The sequence below is a fragment of the Tenrec ecaudatus genome, chromosome 13 (assembly GCF_050624435.1).
Source record: "Tenrec ecaudatus isolate mTenEca1 chromosome 13, mTenEca1.hap1, whole genome shotgun sequence".
Lineage (NCBI taxonomy): Eukaryota > Metazoa > Chordata > Mammalia > Afrosoricida > Tenrecidae > Tenrec > Tenrec ecaudatus.
The window spans coordinates 29,224,027-29,241,473 of record NC_134542.1 but is presented as its reverse complement, the minus strand read 5'-3'; the positions used below and the strand labels follow the sequence as shown (position 1 = coordinate 29,241,473).

At 39.3% G+C, this 17,447-nt stretch overlaps 1 protein-coding gene across 3 annotated transcripts in view; it reads left to right on the top strand.

Moving 5' to 3' along the window:
• Window positions 1-17,447, top strand: part of UNC80 (unc-80 subunit of NALCN channel complex) — a 249,347-nt gene that overhangs the window by 122,159 nt on the left and 109,741 nt on the right. For all 3 annotated transcript variants that reach the window (XM_075529392.1, XM_075529390.1, XM_075529391.1), the window contains exon 26: window positions 5,374-5,539. In XM_075529392.1, the coding sequence (XP_075385507.1) occupies window positions 5,374-5,539 (166 nt within the window). The remainder of the gene's footprint in view (window positions 1-5,373; window positions 5,540-17,447) is intronic.

The window sequence follows — 17,447 nt, the reverse complement described above, 5'->3', positions numbered from 1 at the left end:
GTCGAGGCTCAGTACAGAAGGGGAAGACCTTCAACTAGACGCTGTAACAAGGGGCTCAAAGACAGCAGTGGTGGTAAGGATGACTCAGGACTGGACAGTCCTTTGTTCTGTTGCCCATGCAGTGACTGCCGTCGGAATGGACTAAACGGCACCATGCTCTCTTTATCTACATTCTAATTACACTAAGGTTCTCAAAAGCACCGAAATACATGCACATATAAGTTCTTATATGTTACTGGTCACTCTTTTGATCATTTTTGATAAATTATATAAATATCAGCACTTGAGCTAGTTGTTTCTGTTTTCTTTCAACATTATAAGGCACGCGTTTATTATCTACTTTTGTCACTGATTTGTTTTTAAAGTACATTTCAGTTCTTTAAAAAAATTATCGCACTAACTAGTGGACTAGAAAGAAATGCCGGATATCAAATCTTGTTTACAGCCTTTCTGTCAGTCTTTTGTTCACCACACTAGGATTTTCAGGACTCAGTATTGGTTTTTGTATTTTGTTGGGATGCCAACTTTATAAAATAAAAGAGAAAGCAGATTTCTTCATGTATAAGCTATAACACTTTCTCATTATAATTTATACTACCGAACACTGGAGCCATAAGCGACAGTATTTTAAGAAAGAATACCATAAAACTCTTTTACCGGCACAGAAATTTAAAATGACTGAGAATGCTTTTTTTAAAAGAAATTATACCTGATAGTGACTCTACAGACTAAGCATAAATATTGCCAAAATGAAATAGTCTAAAATTGTAACCAAACACTTACTACAAGGATATTTGTTGGCTTTGGGTATATTTTATTACATTAATAAGATTTTTAATTACAGTAAAATGATATCTCTACTTGAATGTGCAGACTTGTATAGGCACACAGTAGTAAAATAATCAAATTAAAGCTGTAAATTGTCTGGCTTCTGGGGCCTGCGGATGGGGGAGAATGGTTTATGCAAATTGTACCATTAAAAATTTTCTGATAGTGATACCTAACTGTAATTCTAAAAATGCAAGAGATTTCACTGGAAATTCCTAGTTTGAAAAAGTCTTAATCCCTTCGAGAGTGTGGAAAATAAAATAAAAGAACCTTCCTATTAAATCATGACACTTGGCTATACAAACCTACCCTTCATTAATGAGATTTTTTTTTCCAACCATGATGGAAGAATCTCATTAATTAAGGGTAATGTTGCAAGCCAATTACTGTCCTTTCTGTCAATAAGGTATACACCTGTAAAACCTGAATTGGCCAAATTTGGATAACTAATATATTTATGGCAATGGCATAAAAGAAAGACTAGCTGCCGAGACAGTTTATGTACAACCAAACATCTCATGGGCTTTGGTTCCTTCGGTTGAAGGTTTAGGGTCATGTTTTCCTGAGATACCCAGTTAATTGGTCTAATAATGGGTTTAGTGCTTCTGTTCTGGCTCCTACTCTGTTAGCTGTCTGTGTGGCCATTGAAAGTATTGGAGCAGCAGACAAGGTGAGTCAGGAAGAGGAAGAATGTGTGGGTAGTGACCTCCATGGACCACTACCTCCTTTGCCTTGAGACCAAAATCATTACTGAACATTTTGAGTAAAAATTCCACAGAAAATTCTTGATCAAAAGAGGGGAAACCGTAGAACATAATTTATTTTTTAGTAGATTCTAGACTTTCCAGAACCATAGAAGATGGAGAAAGCCATGAAATGATCCCCTTGAGATAATATGTATAACTTTAAAAAAATAACCCTTGAAGTCAGCTTAAATTTTAACAACAGTTTATCTTAACTAATAAAAAAAGATATGCCTAGAGCATTATATTCTTTTAAGAATTACCTATAGGAGAGTAAGGAGCCCTGGTGGCACAATGGGTTAAGTGTTGGGCTGCTAACTAAACATTGATGGTTCAAACCCACTAACTGCTCCACCGGATAAATATGAGGCAGTCTGCTTCCAAATACAGGTACAGTCTCAGAAGCCTTTTGGAGCAAAGAATCAGCTCAGCAGCGCTGGGATATGAGATCAAATTGACAACAGCAACTTGACAGATTAGATAGAAACCCTAGGAGGGCAGTGAGTTTATGATAACAAGGAGGAACAACTCTGAGGTGCAGGGTGCAATTGATTGCACGGCTCAAAGAATGTAATCATCACTTAAACTTGTCGAAAGTGTTTAATTATACATGTATTGCTGTATGTTCTCAGCAATAACAAAAACATATTGTTTTAATTTAAAGAGGATTACTTAAATTCAGAGTTAATTTGTATTACCCCAGAGGATTTCTTGTTGGGTCTGAAAGTCAAAGGAAACCAGTGATTTATGGAGTATGAAGTTAAAAGAAAAGGGAAACTATATCAGAAAACATTTTTAAATGCTAAATATGTTTCCACTAGCTTAACAGTTGTTTATCAGATAGAACCTAAGGTGCAACTTAATTTGTATATTTTCTTTTCAGTGAAACCATTTGTTAGAATTTTTATTTGTTCTCTTTGGGAACAAAACAAATGATATCTAAAAAAGAAAATTAAAGCTTCATTTTATAAGATTCATCTAAAAGCATACTAAGAAAATTTTCTCTAAATGTCTGAACTCAAGAACAATAGATAGCTATTTTTTAAAAGAGAATTTTGTCTGTTAAATAATTCTATTGAATGATTCCCTGATTGTTTTAGTGAAACCAGTAGCCAAATGATCAAACAAAATGGAATTAAAAGCCATTCCCATCCATTGCATGAATTAGTCCACAAAGATAAAGGTCATAAGAAGGCCTCTAGATAGATTATATGTGTATAATTTCCGTGTGTATACAGAGAAATACAAATGTTCCTGAAGTTCAAGCAAATCAAACACAGACACTCATTCACATACATCAGAACTAAACTGACTCGGACACTCTCAGTAACAGTTCTATTCTGCCCTATGAGTCAGCATTGGCGTGATGGCGTGGAAGTGATGCCCCAAGAAGACAATTCATAACGTTCCAAAGATAGATCTAAACCATAGACGCATGAATGGATTTGGGGCTTGTGTTCAATTCTAGCTCCAATTGAAGAAAATTAATTCTATGGCATGGCCCTGCTTGATGTTCAACCTCAATAAGAGATCACTGAAGATGCAGATGCTACAGCACAGTGTGGTGAAGAAACTAGATGGTGTCCAGCTATCAGAAAGAAAAGCCGCTGAAGTCTTAAATGCTTGTCTTCAAACAAGCAGCTATCTAAGTGGAGCAACAACTAAATCCACATGAAAGAAACACACTAGCCTCTGTGATCCAAGAATTGTAAATAATATAATCTAAATCTAAAGGAGGGTATGGTATCAGAGTTTAAGTTATGAACATCTGGTTCGCAGAAGGGTATGGATGACAGTTGAAACCCCCAATCCACTTGCAGGGTTCAAACGTGGTTTGAGCCAATGAATCCCCTCCAATCATAGTTGAGGGAAGGGAATAGCTTTGTGGCACACCCAGAGCACTGTAAAGTCAATTGTGGCAGGTGTAGTTTGATTAAAATGTAATATATTATTATTTGATCTGCCTTTTGACCCATGCTATAGCTGTTTCAGTTTTGGTTGTGTTTTTAAGTGAAGAAATGCACGTGTTTGAGCCTGTGGTGAATCCCCTCTCACCATGGACTGGGGATGTGAATAGTCTTCCTAGAATGCAGAATGCATTGGAAAGTGGGTTGTTGCAGATGCAGTTAAAGTTAAAAATCAGCACCCTCTCATTTGATTTCCCTTATGATCCATTTAAATCTGTTCTTGTTTTTAATACGTTCTGCTTCCTTTTTGATTGAGGTGTTTACCTGGTTTAGTTTGTTATTGTTGGTTTTTTAAGTGTTTTTCTGCATGTGAAAGCCAGCATAGGTGAGGTATAGAGACAGTAACTGGATCAGTGGTTCCTTAGGGGTGCAGCAAAGGGGGGCTGGGGAAATGAAAAGCTAATAACCATGAGCACAAGAATGAAGAAAATGTTCAAAAACCGATTGTGGTCATGATGTTATAACTCTTCTTGGTGTGATTGAACCATTGAATCTTATGATATGTGAATTATATGCCAATAAAACTGTTGGGGTGAAAAGAAAAGACAGACTAAACTGATAAATATATACTGGAGCTGATCGTGTGCAAGGGAGTATGAAGGTTGCCGAAGGTGATTCAGAGATGAATATTTTTTAACACAACAATACATAGAAACCTATTTCCTATAGTAAAATATAAGAGCAAGAAACCAAGGTTTCCCAAAGGAAGGGTGGAAATGCCAAGGGAACCTCCCCGGAGAGATTACTTTTAAATATAGCTTTGAAAGATAGGAGAAGTTTTGACAAGTGGATAAAGGGGAAAATTAGGATGCATTCCCTAAGAACTTTTGAGAATCAGCATTTTTATATTATGTTCTGTCACAGAAAGAAATGTTTGACTAAATTAACTGCCAAAATCACAAAGATTTTAGATTTATTTTCTCTAAAAGGTAAGAATTTCAGGAAAGCACTGATGTTCCCAGATTATGTTATATGTTAGAATAAAATTCATACAGTTCTTTTCTTTTTCTAGCTTTGAAAGCGGTCTCTGAATAGCAAAGTGTAACTCGGGCTCTTGATCCAAAGGGAAGAGAAGACTCAACATTAATACTCTATAGTTTTGTTACAGTGATAATGATTTAAAGTGCAAGATTTTAATCTTGGTGCAACGTTTTTTAAATGTGTTCATTTGGTCTCCGTACTTGATTCCGAGAACTAGTTTGTGATCACTAGAAAAATTATTGAAATGGGGAAAAAATCAGCATTTTGCTTATTTTCCAATTTTTAGGTTCACCAAAAGTGCTTCTTAGATTATTAATTAATAAATAAGCTCTTTAGCATGAGCAAATTCCTATTCACAAGAGAGCTCTGCTCTTCAGTTTGGGGCTTTGTAGACCATCACCGCTAAACAATGGCCCTCTCTGAGGCTTACTTCAGCACATGGAATCATTTCATTCATCGGAAGATAGTAAAGGAGCTCTATCCGCGTCTCAGAGCAGGAGTAGGCATGTTGTGAGCCTCTGGCCCCCCTCCTATGGTTTCCTAAGCATGAGCTTCCTTTTACCGTTGTTTCTGGAGCCCCCTGGAGGTTTGTTTTCTCTTGAAGCCCGTTCTGCATCTGGTACAAGGCCCGTGCTCTTTGGAAAATGAAGCGGTTGAGGAAAAGGGAATGACCATGACTAGAGCAAGTATTCATTATTGTTCAAGAACAGCTTTCCATGGTCAAACATGGACACTGAAGAAAGCTGGCTTAATTGTTTATCATCGGAAAGTTGAGGAGGTTCGCATCGAGAGAGCAGTGCTGGGGAGATAGATGCCAGTATCCTCCCCTTCCTGGATCCCTGCTGCCATTTCAGGATCTGGAGAGCTGCAGACTTCGGCTGGACCCGGAGTTGGATCGGCACAGATATGAGCGGAAGATCAGTTTTGCTGGGGTCCTGGATGAAAATGAAGACTCCAAAGATTCGCTCCACAGCAGCAGCCACACCCTCAAATCAGATACCGGGGCTGAGGAGAAGAAAGGTATGGAAAGTCAATGATTTGTCACGTTTCCATGTGTCTCATAGGACATTCGGTGTGGTGTCTACATGCTGAACTGTGTGCCCCAAGCAAGTCCTAAAAAAGAGTAGCCTCCATACAATACTATTTATGTCGTCTTAATGAGGTAGGTCAGCCAGCCAGGTTGTAGCGTGACGCCCACAGTCAGAAAGCTCAAAATCTCTTCATAGCCCATCGGCGCTTACGCCCTACATGATGAATGAGCTGTTTGCTGTACCAACAAGAAGTTCCACTTTCACACTTTCACTTAGTGTGTGTTTTGCTCTATGGAAAAGGGGCTTTCAGACTTAATTGAAAGTAGATTTGTTTTGTGGGGGGTGGTATTTTGTGGGTTTTCTTTCATTCTGCCTAATGCCATTCTTGTTAAACCAAAAAGTGGGAGGGAGGAAAGCACAAATGAAATTCACGGGTGAGGTTTTTCTGAAGCATTTTCAGTTCAGAGTTCAGCTTCCCCTGATCACGTGTAAACTCAGAGTTGTGAATGTCTGTCTTTCTGTACAGTATTGCCCTCTGCCAGCAGAATGCTTGGGATAGCCTATTTCTTAAGAGTCTCTATAAAAGACAGAGAGCTCTATGTGCTAGTTAAGTAAGCCACCTTGTAAATTGTGTGAACCTAGCCCATGTCAATCCCTGCTCGAGGAATTTTCCTTCAAGCATCTGACAAGGTCACCTTCTGCCCCAGACCACTACCATTGGGTTCCTAGGAGTTCAAGACTGTAGCTCCATTCTGCACGTTACGGTTTTGATTCTGTAGCTGCTCACACAGGCACAGACAATGACAAATGTGTCAACTACTACTGGGCCCTAATGATCCTAAGCTGCCATCAGTTATAAGACAGATCCCAATTTCAGGTATGTAAAAATGTGAAGGAAAAATGTGCAACTTAAAAATAAAATGGGTGAAACTGATCATTCTCTGTGGCCTCATATAAATCTCATAGCTTCTCAGATATAACTTTTATACAGTTGGGTTAATAGCATGTCCTGTATTAGGATGTTGAAAATTTTAAGTGAGGTAATGTAAGTAAACAGTAGCCATCTAATATATAGTAGGTGGTGCACAATAAATAATTTTAATTTTAGTAATTTTTTAAATCATCAGCATATAGATTAGAACCCCACAGAAAATCCTAAATACATTCTAGTATTTTTTAGTGTAATGACTCAGATAACTTACTGAATGATCCTTAGAAAGGATGATCCTGTAGACAGAAAACAGAATATTTAATATATTGTAAAGAATGAATAAATACTTGAGATCTTTTAATATGTCAAAGTAGGATTATTATGATGACATTTTAAACATGTGAATTAAAAAAAAACCTCGTGGGGAGTCCATTTCGATTCATAGATGCCCCATCGGACAGGATCCATTTGCCGTGTAGGGTTTCCTAGGCTGTGAGTCTTTAGAGAAGTAGACTGCCAAGTCTTGCTCCACAGCAGGGGTTAGAGGATTTGAACTGCCAACCTTCTTCCCATTAGCAGCTGAGTATTTACCCAGCTTTTATAACGGTATGTGATGAGAAATTTCCATCTCTCATTTTTAAAAATCATTTTATTAGGAGCTCATACAACTCATTACAATCCATACATACATCAATTGTGTAAAGCACATTTGTACATTCATTGCCCTCATCATTCTCAAAACATTTGCTCTCCACATAAGCCCCTGGCATCAGCTCCTCATTTTTCCCCTCCTGCTCTGCTCTCCCCTCCCTCATGAACCCTTGATAATTTATAAATTGTTATTTTGTCATATCTTGCCCTGTTCAACGTCTCCCTTCACCCACTTTTCTGTTGTCCATCCCCCAGGGAGGAGGCCACATGTAGATCCTTGTAATCGGTTCCCCCTCTCTACCCTACCCTCTGTCCACCCTCCCAGTATCGCCACTCACACCACTGGTCCTGAAGAGATCTTCGGCCCTGGATTCCCTGTGTTTCTGGTTCCTATCTGTACCAGTGTCCATCCTCTGGTCTAGCCAGACTTGCAAGATAGAATTGGGATCATGACAGTGGGGGTGGGGGAAGAGGAAGCATTTAGAAACTAGAAGAAAGTTGTATTTTTCATCATTGCTACATCACACCCTGACTGGCTTGTCTCCTCCCCGAGACCCATCTATCTGTTAGGGGATGTCAAGTGGCCTACAAATGGGCTTTGGGTCTCCACCCCAGACTCCCTGCTCATTCACTATGATAAGATTTTTTGTTCTGATGATGCCTGATACCAGATCTCTTCGACACCTCATGATCGCATAGGTTGGTGTGCTGCTTCCATGTGGGCTTTGTTGCTTCTGAGCTAGATGGCTGCTTGTTTACCTTCAAGCCTTTAAAAAACGTCCATCTCTTAAAACCCAAATGGGATTGAGATTTATAAAATTCTTTTCTTCACCCCTTTCAAAATTAGTACCCTAGGGATTTTTTTAAATAATTGAAAGAAATTTTTCTCATACTGACACAGTTAACCTTGAGCAGAATAAATTTGACACCATCTTTACAAATTAAATTAATTTTAAAGGTAACAAAGTTTTTGAGTACCAGTTATAAAAAGTATTATTAATGTTCAAACAAACAGAAGTTGGTATTTTCTTACATTTCTTATATTTTCTTAGCATATCCTTACAAATGAATATGCTAACATATGAAAATAGTTCATTAAATGATGAGCAGATATTTAAAATTATAAATAAGATGAAAAAGTACCTGAGATATCCTCTATTGAGGTGGCAAGGATCTTCTAGAAAATTCCAACATTCCTTCAAATTCCAACATTCCTTCAAATTCCAACATTCCTTCAAATTCCAACATTCCTTCAAATTCCAACATTCCTTCAAATTCCAACATTCCTTCAAAGTCCAACATTCCTTCAAATTCCAACATTCCTTCAAATTCCAACATTCCTTCAAATTCCAACATTCCTTCAAATTCCAACATTCCTTCAAATTCCAACATTCCTTCAAAGTCCAACATTCCTTCAAATTCCAACATTCCTTCAAATTCCAACATTCCTTCAAATTCCAACATTCCTTCAAATTCCAACATTCCTTCCAATTCCAACATTCCTTCCAATTCCAACATTCCTTCAAATTCCAACATTCCTTCAAATTCCAACATTCCTTCAAATTCCAACATTCCTTCAAATTCCAACATTCCTTCAAATTCCAACATTCCTTCCAATTCCAACATTCCTTCCAATTCCAACATTCCTTCCAATTCCAACATTCCTTCAAATTCCAACATTCCTTCAAATTCCAACATTCCTTCAAATTCCAACATTCCTTCAAATTCCAACATTCCTTCAAATAGGCCTTCATTCATTTGGCAGCTGACATCAGTTATTAAAGACAATGTGGGGGAAAAAGACAATGTGAAAGTGGAGATCATAGGGACTGTTAATTTACATTATCAAAGTGTTATTAAATATGTTACCACCTGTGTGTATATATTTTCATTGTGATAACAGAACAAACTGGGTTCCCATGCAACGATTCACAGACCCGTTTGGTGCTGTTGGCTGCATTCCCCACAGTGTAGCAGCATCCTCCTCCCACCCTCCCTCCCTGGGTTACTACTATTTCCTTCTTCCTTCTTCCCTCTTCCTTCCAATTCCGTGAGCGACATCCTTGGGCAAATGCTGCCCTTTTGATCTCCTAGGAGTCTTGTTCTAATGATTGCAAACCTCCTGGGTGTTACTGTTCGCTTTAGAGTTCTGTCTATTGTTTAGCAGAAACTTAAGACACAGAGGAAGGAGTTCTCTGCAGGCCTGGAGGATTGCTAGAGGCGACCGTCCCAGAAGTTCCAGCAGTCCTGCCCAACCAGCAGCCCTGATCATTTCCTGCATTTGAGAATTCTCTGCTACTCTAGCCAGGAGCGCCTCTCCTGATGTGCATCAGAGCAGTCAGCAGGCGTGGTACAAAGGCACCTTCTAGTTCTTCGCGTTTCCTGGTGGAGATTAGAATTTGTGTGGTTGATGAGTCCCTTGAACGGTTTGTTTCCTTGCTTTGGTTTTCTTCGCTCTTTGTCACAGAAGGGGGGCAATCGACAGTTGTGCCTTACCTGGCTGCTTGCAGTCGTTAAGGCCCTGGCCACTATTCACCAAAATAGGATGTAGAACACTGGTTTTGTGGACTGTGTTTCTTATGCCACTTGACCTTAGTGTGCCCCCGAGAATCTATGCAAGAGCACTCAGGATCAGTGACTCATTTCCTTAAGGAGATGGATTATGGCTATGAAATTTATTTATGAACTTTGTCACCAATAGGCTCCAGTATATTCATGGAGATCTTTGCAGCACATATAAATCCACATGTAGGAGCATCCTCTGTCAAACCTATGTATTCTCAGATATAGTCCCGTGCACCTTTCAACAGGCTTAGTGTCTTTGTGGCCATGGATAGATTAGCAGTAGTAGTATTACAGGACTGTGTGTTCGCCTTTATTGACTGTAATTCTTATGTTCTTCCAGTGTCCCCCTTGACCTTGATTACTTTGTTCTAACCGCCACCTTACTGTGTATATCCTTCCCTTTTATCCAAGTTAACATACGTGTAGCCCTAGTTCAGGGGTTCTCGACCTGTGGGTCATGACCCCTTTGGACAGTCATGACCCCTTTAGGGGGTCGAAGGACCTTTCACAGGGGTCACCCGATTCATAACAGTAGTAAAATTACAGTTATAAAGTAGCGACGAAATAATTTTATGTTTGGGAGGTCACCACGTGAGGACCTGTATTAAAGGACCGGGCATTAGGAAGGTTGAGACCGCTGCTCTAGTTAGTGACTTACCCTTCTTGCCCCACCCCCCTCTGGTAAGCTTCCCAGAGAATGATTATTTCTGTGTGGAAACCTTGTCTTGATGTTTTAAAAGTCTCATACACTATTTGTCTTTCTGTGACTGCCTCATTTCAATAGCACAGTGTCCTCTGGGTCCATCCGTGCTATGAAGTGTCCGGCGGAGTCATTACTGCTCTGCAGCGTTGCATGGTATTCCATTGTGTGTGTGTGAACAGTTTGTGTGTCCATTCACTCACTCATGGATGGGTGCTATTGTGAATAATGCTGCATTGAACCTGGGTGTGCATTGACCTTTTCCTGACAAGGCTCCTGTTTTCTGGGATTATTTCCAACTTTTTGATGAAGCACCATAGCCTACCCACAGTATTTGTACCCCTGAACATCCCATTTGGAGTACCTGAGGGCTCCAGTCTCTCCACACATTTACCAGCCTTTGTTGTTTTCTGGGTTTTTGAACTTTGCTATTAATGCTGCAGTGAGATGCTTTCTCATTGACTGATAGCTCTCAGGATCATGAGACCTTCTTAATGTGGTTTTTGGCCACTTGAATGTTTGTTTGGTTGGTTGGTTTGGGTGGGGTTTTCTTGGGGTGTGTGTGATTTTTTTTGTTCATTTGTTGTCAGGGTGTTGAAGCTTCCTCTATATATTAGAGAAAAACCCCTTGTTTAAGATGTCTTTGTCAAACATTTGCCCTGATCTGTAGCTTCTCTTTACACTCCCTTGGTGAATGAAGACTTTGATGCACATTAATGTTTTATTTTTCACAAGTCTGATTGTCAGGTTTGTCAACTGCTTTTTGCATATTTTTGTGTGTTAATTTAGTGTATGATAGTATATTTATTATGTACTGTTTTATTGTCATAGTGAATCAGTTGTTATATATTATTACAATGTCTAATCGTGTAGTGTATTTATTAGTATTTACTTGTGTATGTATTATGAGAGGGCTTCCAAAATGTCATTATCCTTTGATTCCATTTTTTCATAAACCTTTTGAAATCTTCACATGAGGGCTGCTCAGTTTGCCCCTATCTTATGTTGATGACCTTTATACTTTTAGAGTTTCCATTGAGATCTTTGGTGTTTCATGAGTTTGTTCTTAGATTGTATATGACTCCTGTTTCATTTTCTGCAAATAGCCATTGAATTTTGCCAGCATTAGTTGTTCAAGAGACTAATCTTTCACCATGTAACGTATCGCAGCCCTTGTAAAAAGTAAGCTGACCATACCATCAGTGAATTGATTAACTTCTGCACCCTCAGTTCTCTTCCACTGGGCTAGGTCTCTGCCATTGTAGCATTATCAGGCTGTTTCCCCCCCCTTCCCCCCTCCCCCCCCCCCCCCCGCCATGTTTGAGGGTAGTGTGAGATTGGGGTGTGTGAGACCTCCTGCTGTGTTCTCCCCTGGGAGTGCTTTGCTTATCCAAGGCCTCTTTTCTTTCCATAGAAAGTTGATGATAGGGTTGTTGCTTTTTTATCTGTTTTAAAACTGATGACATCTGTTTCGGGACCGCATTTCAGAGAGCCTTCTGAGGACTATTGACATTTTCACAATGTTAAGTCTTACTATCTATTAACATGGTATATTCTTTCATTTATAAAGGCCGACTTTGGGTTTTTTTGTAGTAGCATTTTACAGTTTTCTTTGATAGGTTTTTGTGTCCTCATTAGATTTATTCCAAAGTATGGTTGTGAAGACGGTACGGGACAGGGCAGTGTTTCATTCCGTAATGCACAGGGTCTCTTTGGGTCAGAACCGACCCAAAGGCACTTAACAACAGCAATAACAATAACAATAGCATCTTTTGTATGGTCATTGTAAATGGTGTCAATTTCCTGAATTCCTTTCCAGGGTTGTCTGTGAGTGTAGAGAAGAAATCTGTCTGGTGATTGGGGATCTTGCACCCTTCCACTTTGTTGAATCTCTCTAGTAGTGACAGTTGTTCTCTTGTGGAGTCACCAGCATTTTATTTGTTTGTTTGTTTTTAAGCAGTTCTTGTACTCTGTGATTAGCTCCTATTTGCCTCCAATCTCCCCTGCCATACCCCCAGAAGCCATTCATCCAGTTATTTTATTATGTACTCATATAGGACCATATCAACTATACACAGAGATAGCTTTTTTATCCATCATTTTATTGGGCACTACTACAATATCATAACATTCCATAATTCAAATAGATCAAGCATAATTGTATAATTGCTACTATACTCAATTTCAAAATATTTTCTTTCTTCATGAACTCTTTGATATCATCTCCCCTTTAACCTCTCCCTCCCCCACCCTTCCCCCCAGGATCCCTTGTTATTGTTATATATTATTATCTATATTATATATATATAGTTAGCCATAGCTTACCCCATCCAATATACCCATTTACCTACAATTCTGTTACCCGCTCCCCTCAAGTGGGACTATACAGTCATCATTGCTATAAACTCCCCTTCACCTCCTTGCCCCTGCCCCCTGTCTTCCCGCACCCTCAGGGAATCATTACTCTCATTGCTGTTTCTGAAGGATCATCCATCCTGGCATTCCAGCATTGAATGATCTTAATTATACACATGAACATAAGTAGGTCTAGCAGTACTAATGAAGTGAAACATAGCCTTAATATTAAGGAGGGAGGGAAGGAGAGGGAGAGGGAGAGAAAGAGAGAGAATGAGAATATAAGTATTTCCAAGTCTAATTGGTATCTGGCCCAGAGTAGATGAATGTCTCTGTTAAATAATGGGCAGGACCTTAAACAGAGATAGCTTTAGTCTTCTTTGCCAATTTGGATATTTTTCACTTCCTGTTCTTGCCTTATTGCTGTAGCTAGAACTTGTAATATTAATGTTGATCTTTAGTCTCATGTATGTGCCTTTAATTATGTTGATGAAATTACCATTTATACCTATTTCACTATGTTTTTAGCTCGAATAGGTGTTAAATGTTGCCCAATGCCTTTTCTGCATCACTTGACATGATGATGTGGTTCTTTTTCTTTATTTCATTTTTCAGGTGAATTGCATTGATTGCTTTTCTAATATTGAGCCATGCTTGCGTACTGGTATGAATTCCTCTTGGTCATGATGTATTCTCTATTTTGAGTTGGTGTTGGAGGACATCGGCTAAGATTTCGGCATCCACTCTTATGGGAGACGTTGTTGCTGTTGCTCTTGGGGGTCATCGAGTGGGTTCCAACTCATGGTGACCCTACGTACAATAGAACTAGATCTTGTCCAGCCCTGTGCCAGCCTCACCGTTGTTCTTATATGATGTGATTGAACAATGGAATCTTCAAAGGAGCTCTGTGAGAGCTCGCTAAGAAATAATTTTTAAAATTGAAAATTCTAATTTTAAAAAGTCTTCTTACACTTAAGCCCATGTTGCAACCTAGATGTCAATCCAGCTTGTCGACTGCCTTCCTCTTTTTCACTGCCAGTCCACTGTGTCCAGCATGATATCCTTCCCCAGGAACTGGTCCCTCCTGACAACGTGTACAAAGTATGGGAAACAAAGTCTCACCATCTTTGCCTTTAAGGAGCATCCTGGCTTTAGTTCTTTCTTTCTTTTTTTTAATAATTTTATTGGGGCTATTACAACTCTTATCACAATCCATACATGCATCCATTGTGGCAAGCACATTTGTACATTTGTTGCCATCATCATTTTCAAAGCAGTTTATTTCTGTTTGAGCCCTTTGTATCAGCTCCTCGTTTTTTCCCATCTCTCCCCTCCCTCCCTATGAATCCTTGGTAATTTATATACTTTTTTCATTTCTTGCACTGTCCAATGTCTCCCTTTACCCCTTTGTCTGTTCATCCCCCTGGGAGTAGGTTATAGGTAGGTCATTGTGATTGGTTCCCCCCTTTTCCCCCCACCTTCCCCTTACCATCCTGGTATGGCCATTATCAATACTGGTCCTGAGGAGTTCATCTGTCCTGTATCCCCTTTGTTTCCAGCTCCCATCTGCACCCGTGTACATGCTCTGGTCTAGCCAGATTAGCAAGGCAGAATTAAGGTCATGATAGTGAGGAGAGGAAGCATTAAAGAACCAGAGGAAAGCTTTGTGTTTCATCAGTGCTGTACTGCACCCTGACTGGCTCATCTTCTCCCTACAACCCTACTGTAAGAGGATGTCCAATTGCCTACAGCTGGACTTGGGTCGCCACTCCACACTCTCCCCCTCATTCACATTATGATTTTTGTTCTGGGTCTTTGATGCCTGATACCTGAGCCCATCAACACCGCATGATCACACAGGCTGGTGTGCTTCTGTCATGTGGGCTTTGTTGCTTCTCAGCTAGATGTCCACTTATTTATCTTCAAGCATTTAAGACCCCACATGCTATATCTTTTGATAGCTGAGCACCATCAGCTTTCTTCACCACATTTGCTTATGCACCCACTTTGTCTTCAGCAATTGTGTCAGGAAGGTAAGCATCTCAGAGGACTGGATTATTGGAACAAAGTGTTCTTGTGGTGAGGGAATACTTGAGTAGAGGCCCAATGTCCATCTGCTTCCTTAATACTAAACCTATAAATATATATACATAGATCTATTTCCCCATCTTCATATATAAATATGTAAAATATTTACATATGTAAATGTATTTACATATGTACATATGTACATGCCTGTATTTAGACCTCTATAAATGCCCTTTGCCTCCTAGTTCTTTCTTCTATTTCCTTTTACTTTCCTCTTGTCCCACTATCATATTCAGCCTTCATTTGGGTTTCACGAATTCCTCTCAGTCACATTGCCCTTGATCAACTGGCTTTAGTTCTTCCAAGGTAGATCTGTTTGTTCTTTTGACAGTCTGTGGTACCTTTAATAAGTTTTGCAAACACCATAGTTCAATGCATCAATGTTTCTTCAATCTTCCTTATTCAATGTCCAAATTTCACATGAATTTGAGGCAATTGAAATTACCATGACTTTGGGTCAGGCACACTTTAGTCCTCAAAGTAATATTTTTGCTTTTTAATACATCAGAGGGGTCTTGTGCAGCAGATTTACCTAATGAAATGCTTAGTTTGATCTCTTGACTTCCCCTTCTGTGAGCATTGACTGTGAATCCAAGCAAGACATAATCCTAGACAACTTCAATCTTTTCACCATTGATCATGATATTACCTTTTGGTTTAGTTGTGAGAATTTTGATTTCCTTTACATTGAGTTATAATACATACTCAAGGCTACAATTCTTGATCTTCATCAGCAAGTGCTTCAATTTCTACTCACTATCAGCAAACAAGGTTGTATATTCTGCATATCACAGGTTATTAATGTCTTCCTCAATCCAGATGATGCATTCTTTCTCATATAATCGAGCTTCTCTAATTCTGCTCAAGTTAGCGTTTCATAAATATGATGAGAAGCTACAACTCTGACACATACCTTTGCTGACTTTAAACCATGCAGTATTCCCTTGCTCTAGCTACGCCCACAACTTCCTCCTGATCCTTTGCAAGTTCCATTTGGCAGAATGCAGTGTTCTGGAATTCTCACTCTTTGCAAGGCTATCCATATTTTGTCATTATCTACACAGTCAAATGCTTTCGTAATCAATAAAACAAGTAAACATCTTTCTGGTGTTCTCTGCTTTCAACTAAGATCCACCTGACATCAAAAATGATATACCTTGTTCCACATATTCTTCTGAATCTGTTCTGAGCCTCTGGCAACTCCCAATCAGTGTACTGCTGCAACCATTGCGGGATGAGTTTTAGCAAAATTTCACTTACACTATTAATGTTATAGTTCGATAATTGATGCACTCTGTTGAGTCACTTTTCTTTGAAATGGGTACAAATGTGGATCTCTTCCAACCATTTGGCCAAGTAGTTGTCTTCCAAATTTCCTGCTGTAGACAAGTGAGTGCTTCCAGTGCTTCAGTAGCTTGTTGAAACATTTCAATTGGTATTCCATCAGCTCCTGGACCCTTTTGGCTCATGCTTTCAGTGCAATTAGGACTTCTTCCTTCAGTACTGTTGTTCTTGCTCACATACTACCTGTTGAAATAGTTGAATGTCAACTGGTTCTTTTGGTTCAGTAATTGTATATTCTTTCCATCTTCTTTTGAAGTTTCTGCATCATTGAATATTTTGCCCATGGAATCTTTACTCGAGGGATGAATTTTTCCTGAGTACTTTCAGGTTCAGATATGCTGAGTGTGTCGTCCTTTGTGTACTAACTCTAGGTCTTTGCGCATTTCATAATAATATTTTACTGTCTCCTCTCAAGCTGCCTTTTGAAACTCTCTGTTCAGCTCTTGGATTTCATCCTTTCTTCCATGAGCCTCAGTTACTCTACGAGTAAAAAAAAGCAAGTTTACAGAGTCTCTTCTGACATCCACTTTAATCTTTTCTTTCCTATCATTTTAAGGACCTTTTGCTTTCTTTGTGTATTATGTTCTTGATGTTATCTTACAACCTATCCGGTCTTCTGTTATTAGTGCCCAGTCAGTAAATCTTGAGAGATGTTCTCTACATTCAGGATGGAGCCTATGTGGTGCCGTGACTATGAGCTGGGCTGTGATCAACATGGCTGGCAGTTCAAAACCACCAGCATCTCTGAGGGAGAAACTCTGGGCTTTCTGTTCCTGTAAACAGTTGCAGTCCAGGAAATGTACAGGGGGCCAGCATTGACTCAAGGGCAGTGAGTTACAGCTACTCAAGGTCATATTTTGGCTCCCATGGACTTGGTTCAATTTTCTTCAACTTCAACCTGAACTTGCCTATGAGTATTTGAAGGTCTGTTCAAAATGGTCCCTGGCCTGGTTTTAGCTGCTGACATTGAGCTTTTCCATCTTCTCTTCCCACAGATATAGTCCATTTGATTTCTGTGTGTTCCATCTGAAGAAGTGTACTTCTATATTGACCTGAGTGTTGTTGGTGAAAGGTGTTCGCTGTGGACAATCCATTGGTCTTGCAAATGTCTAGCTTGTAATCTCCAACTTCATTTCTATTACCATGACCATATTTTCCAACTGCTGTTCCTTCCTCTTTATTTCCAGCTTTCCAATCACCAATAATTATCGATGACCTTGATTAAACATTTGATCAGTTCCAGACTGAATAAGTTCACAAAAT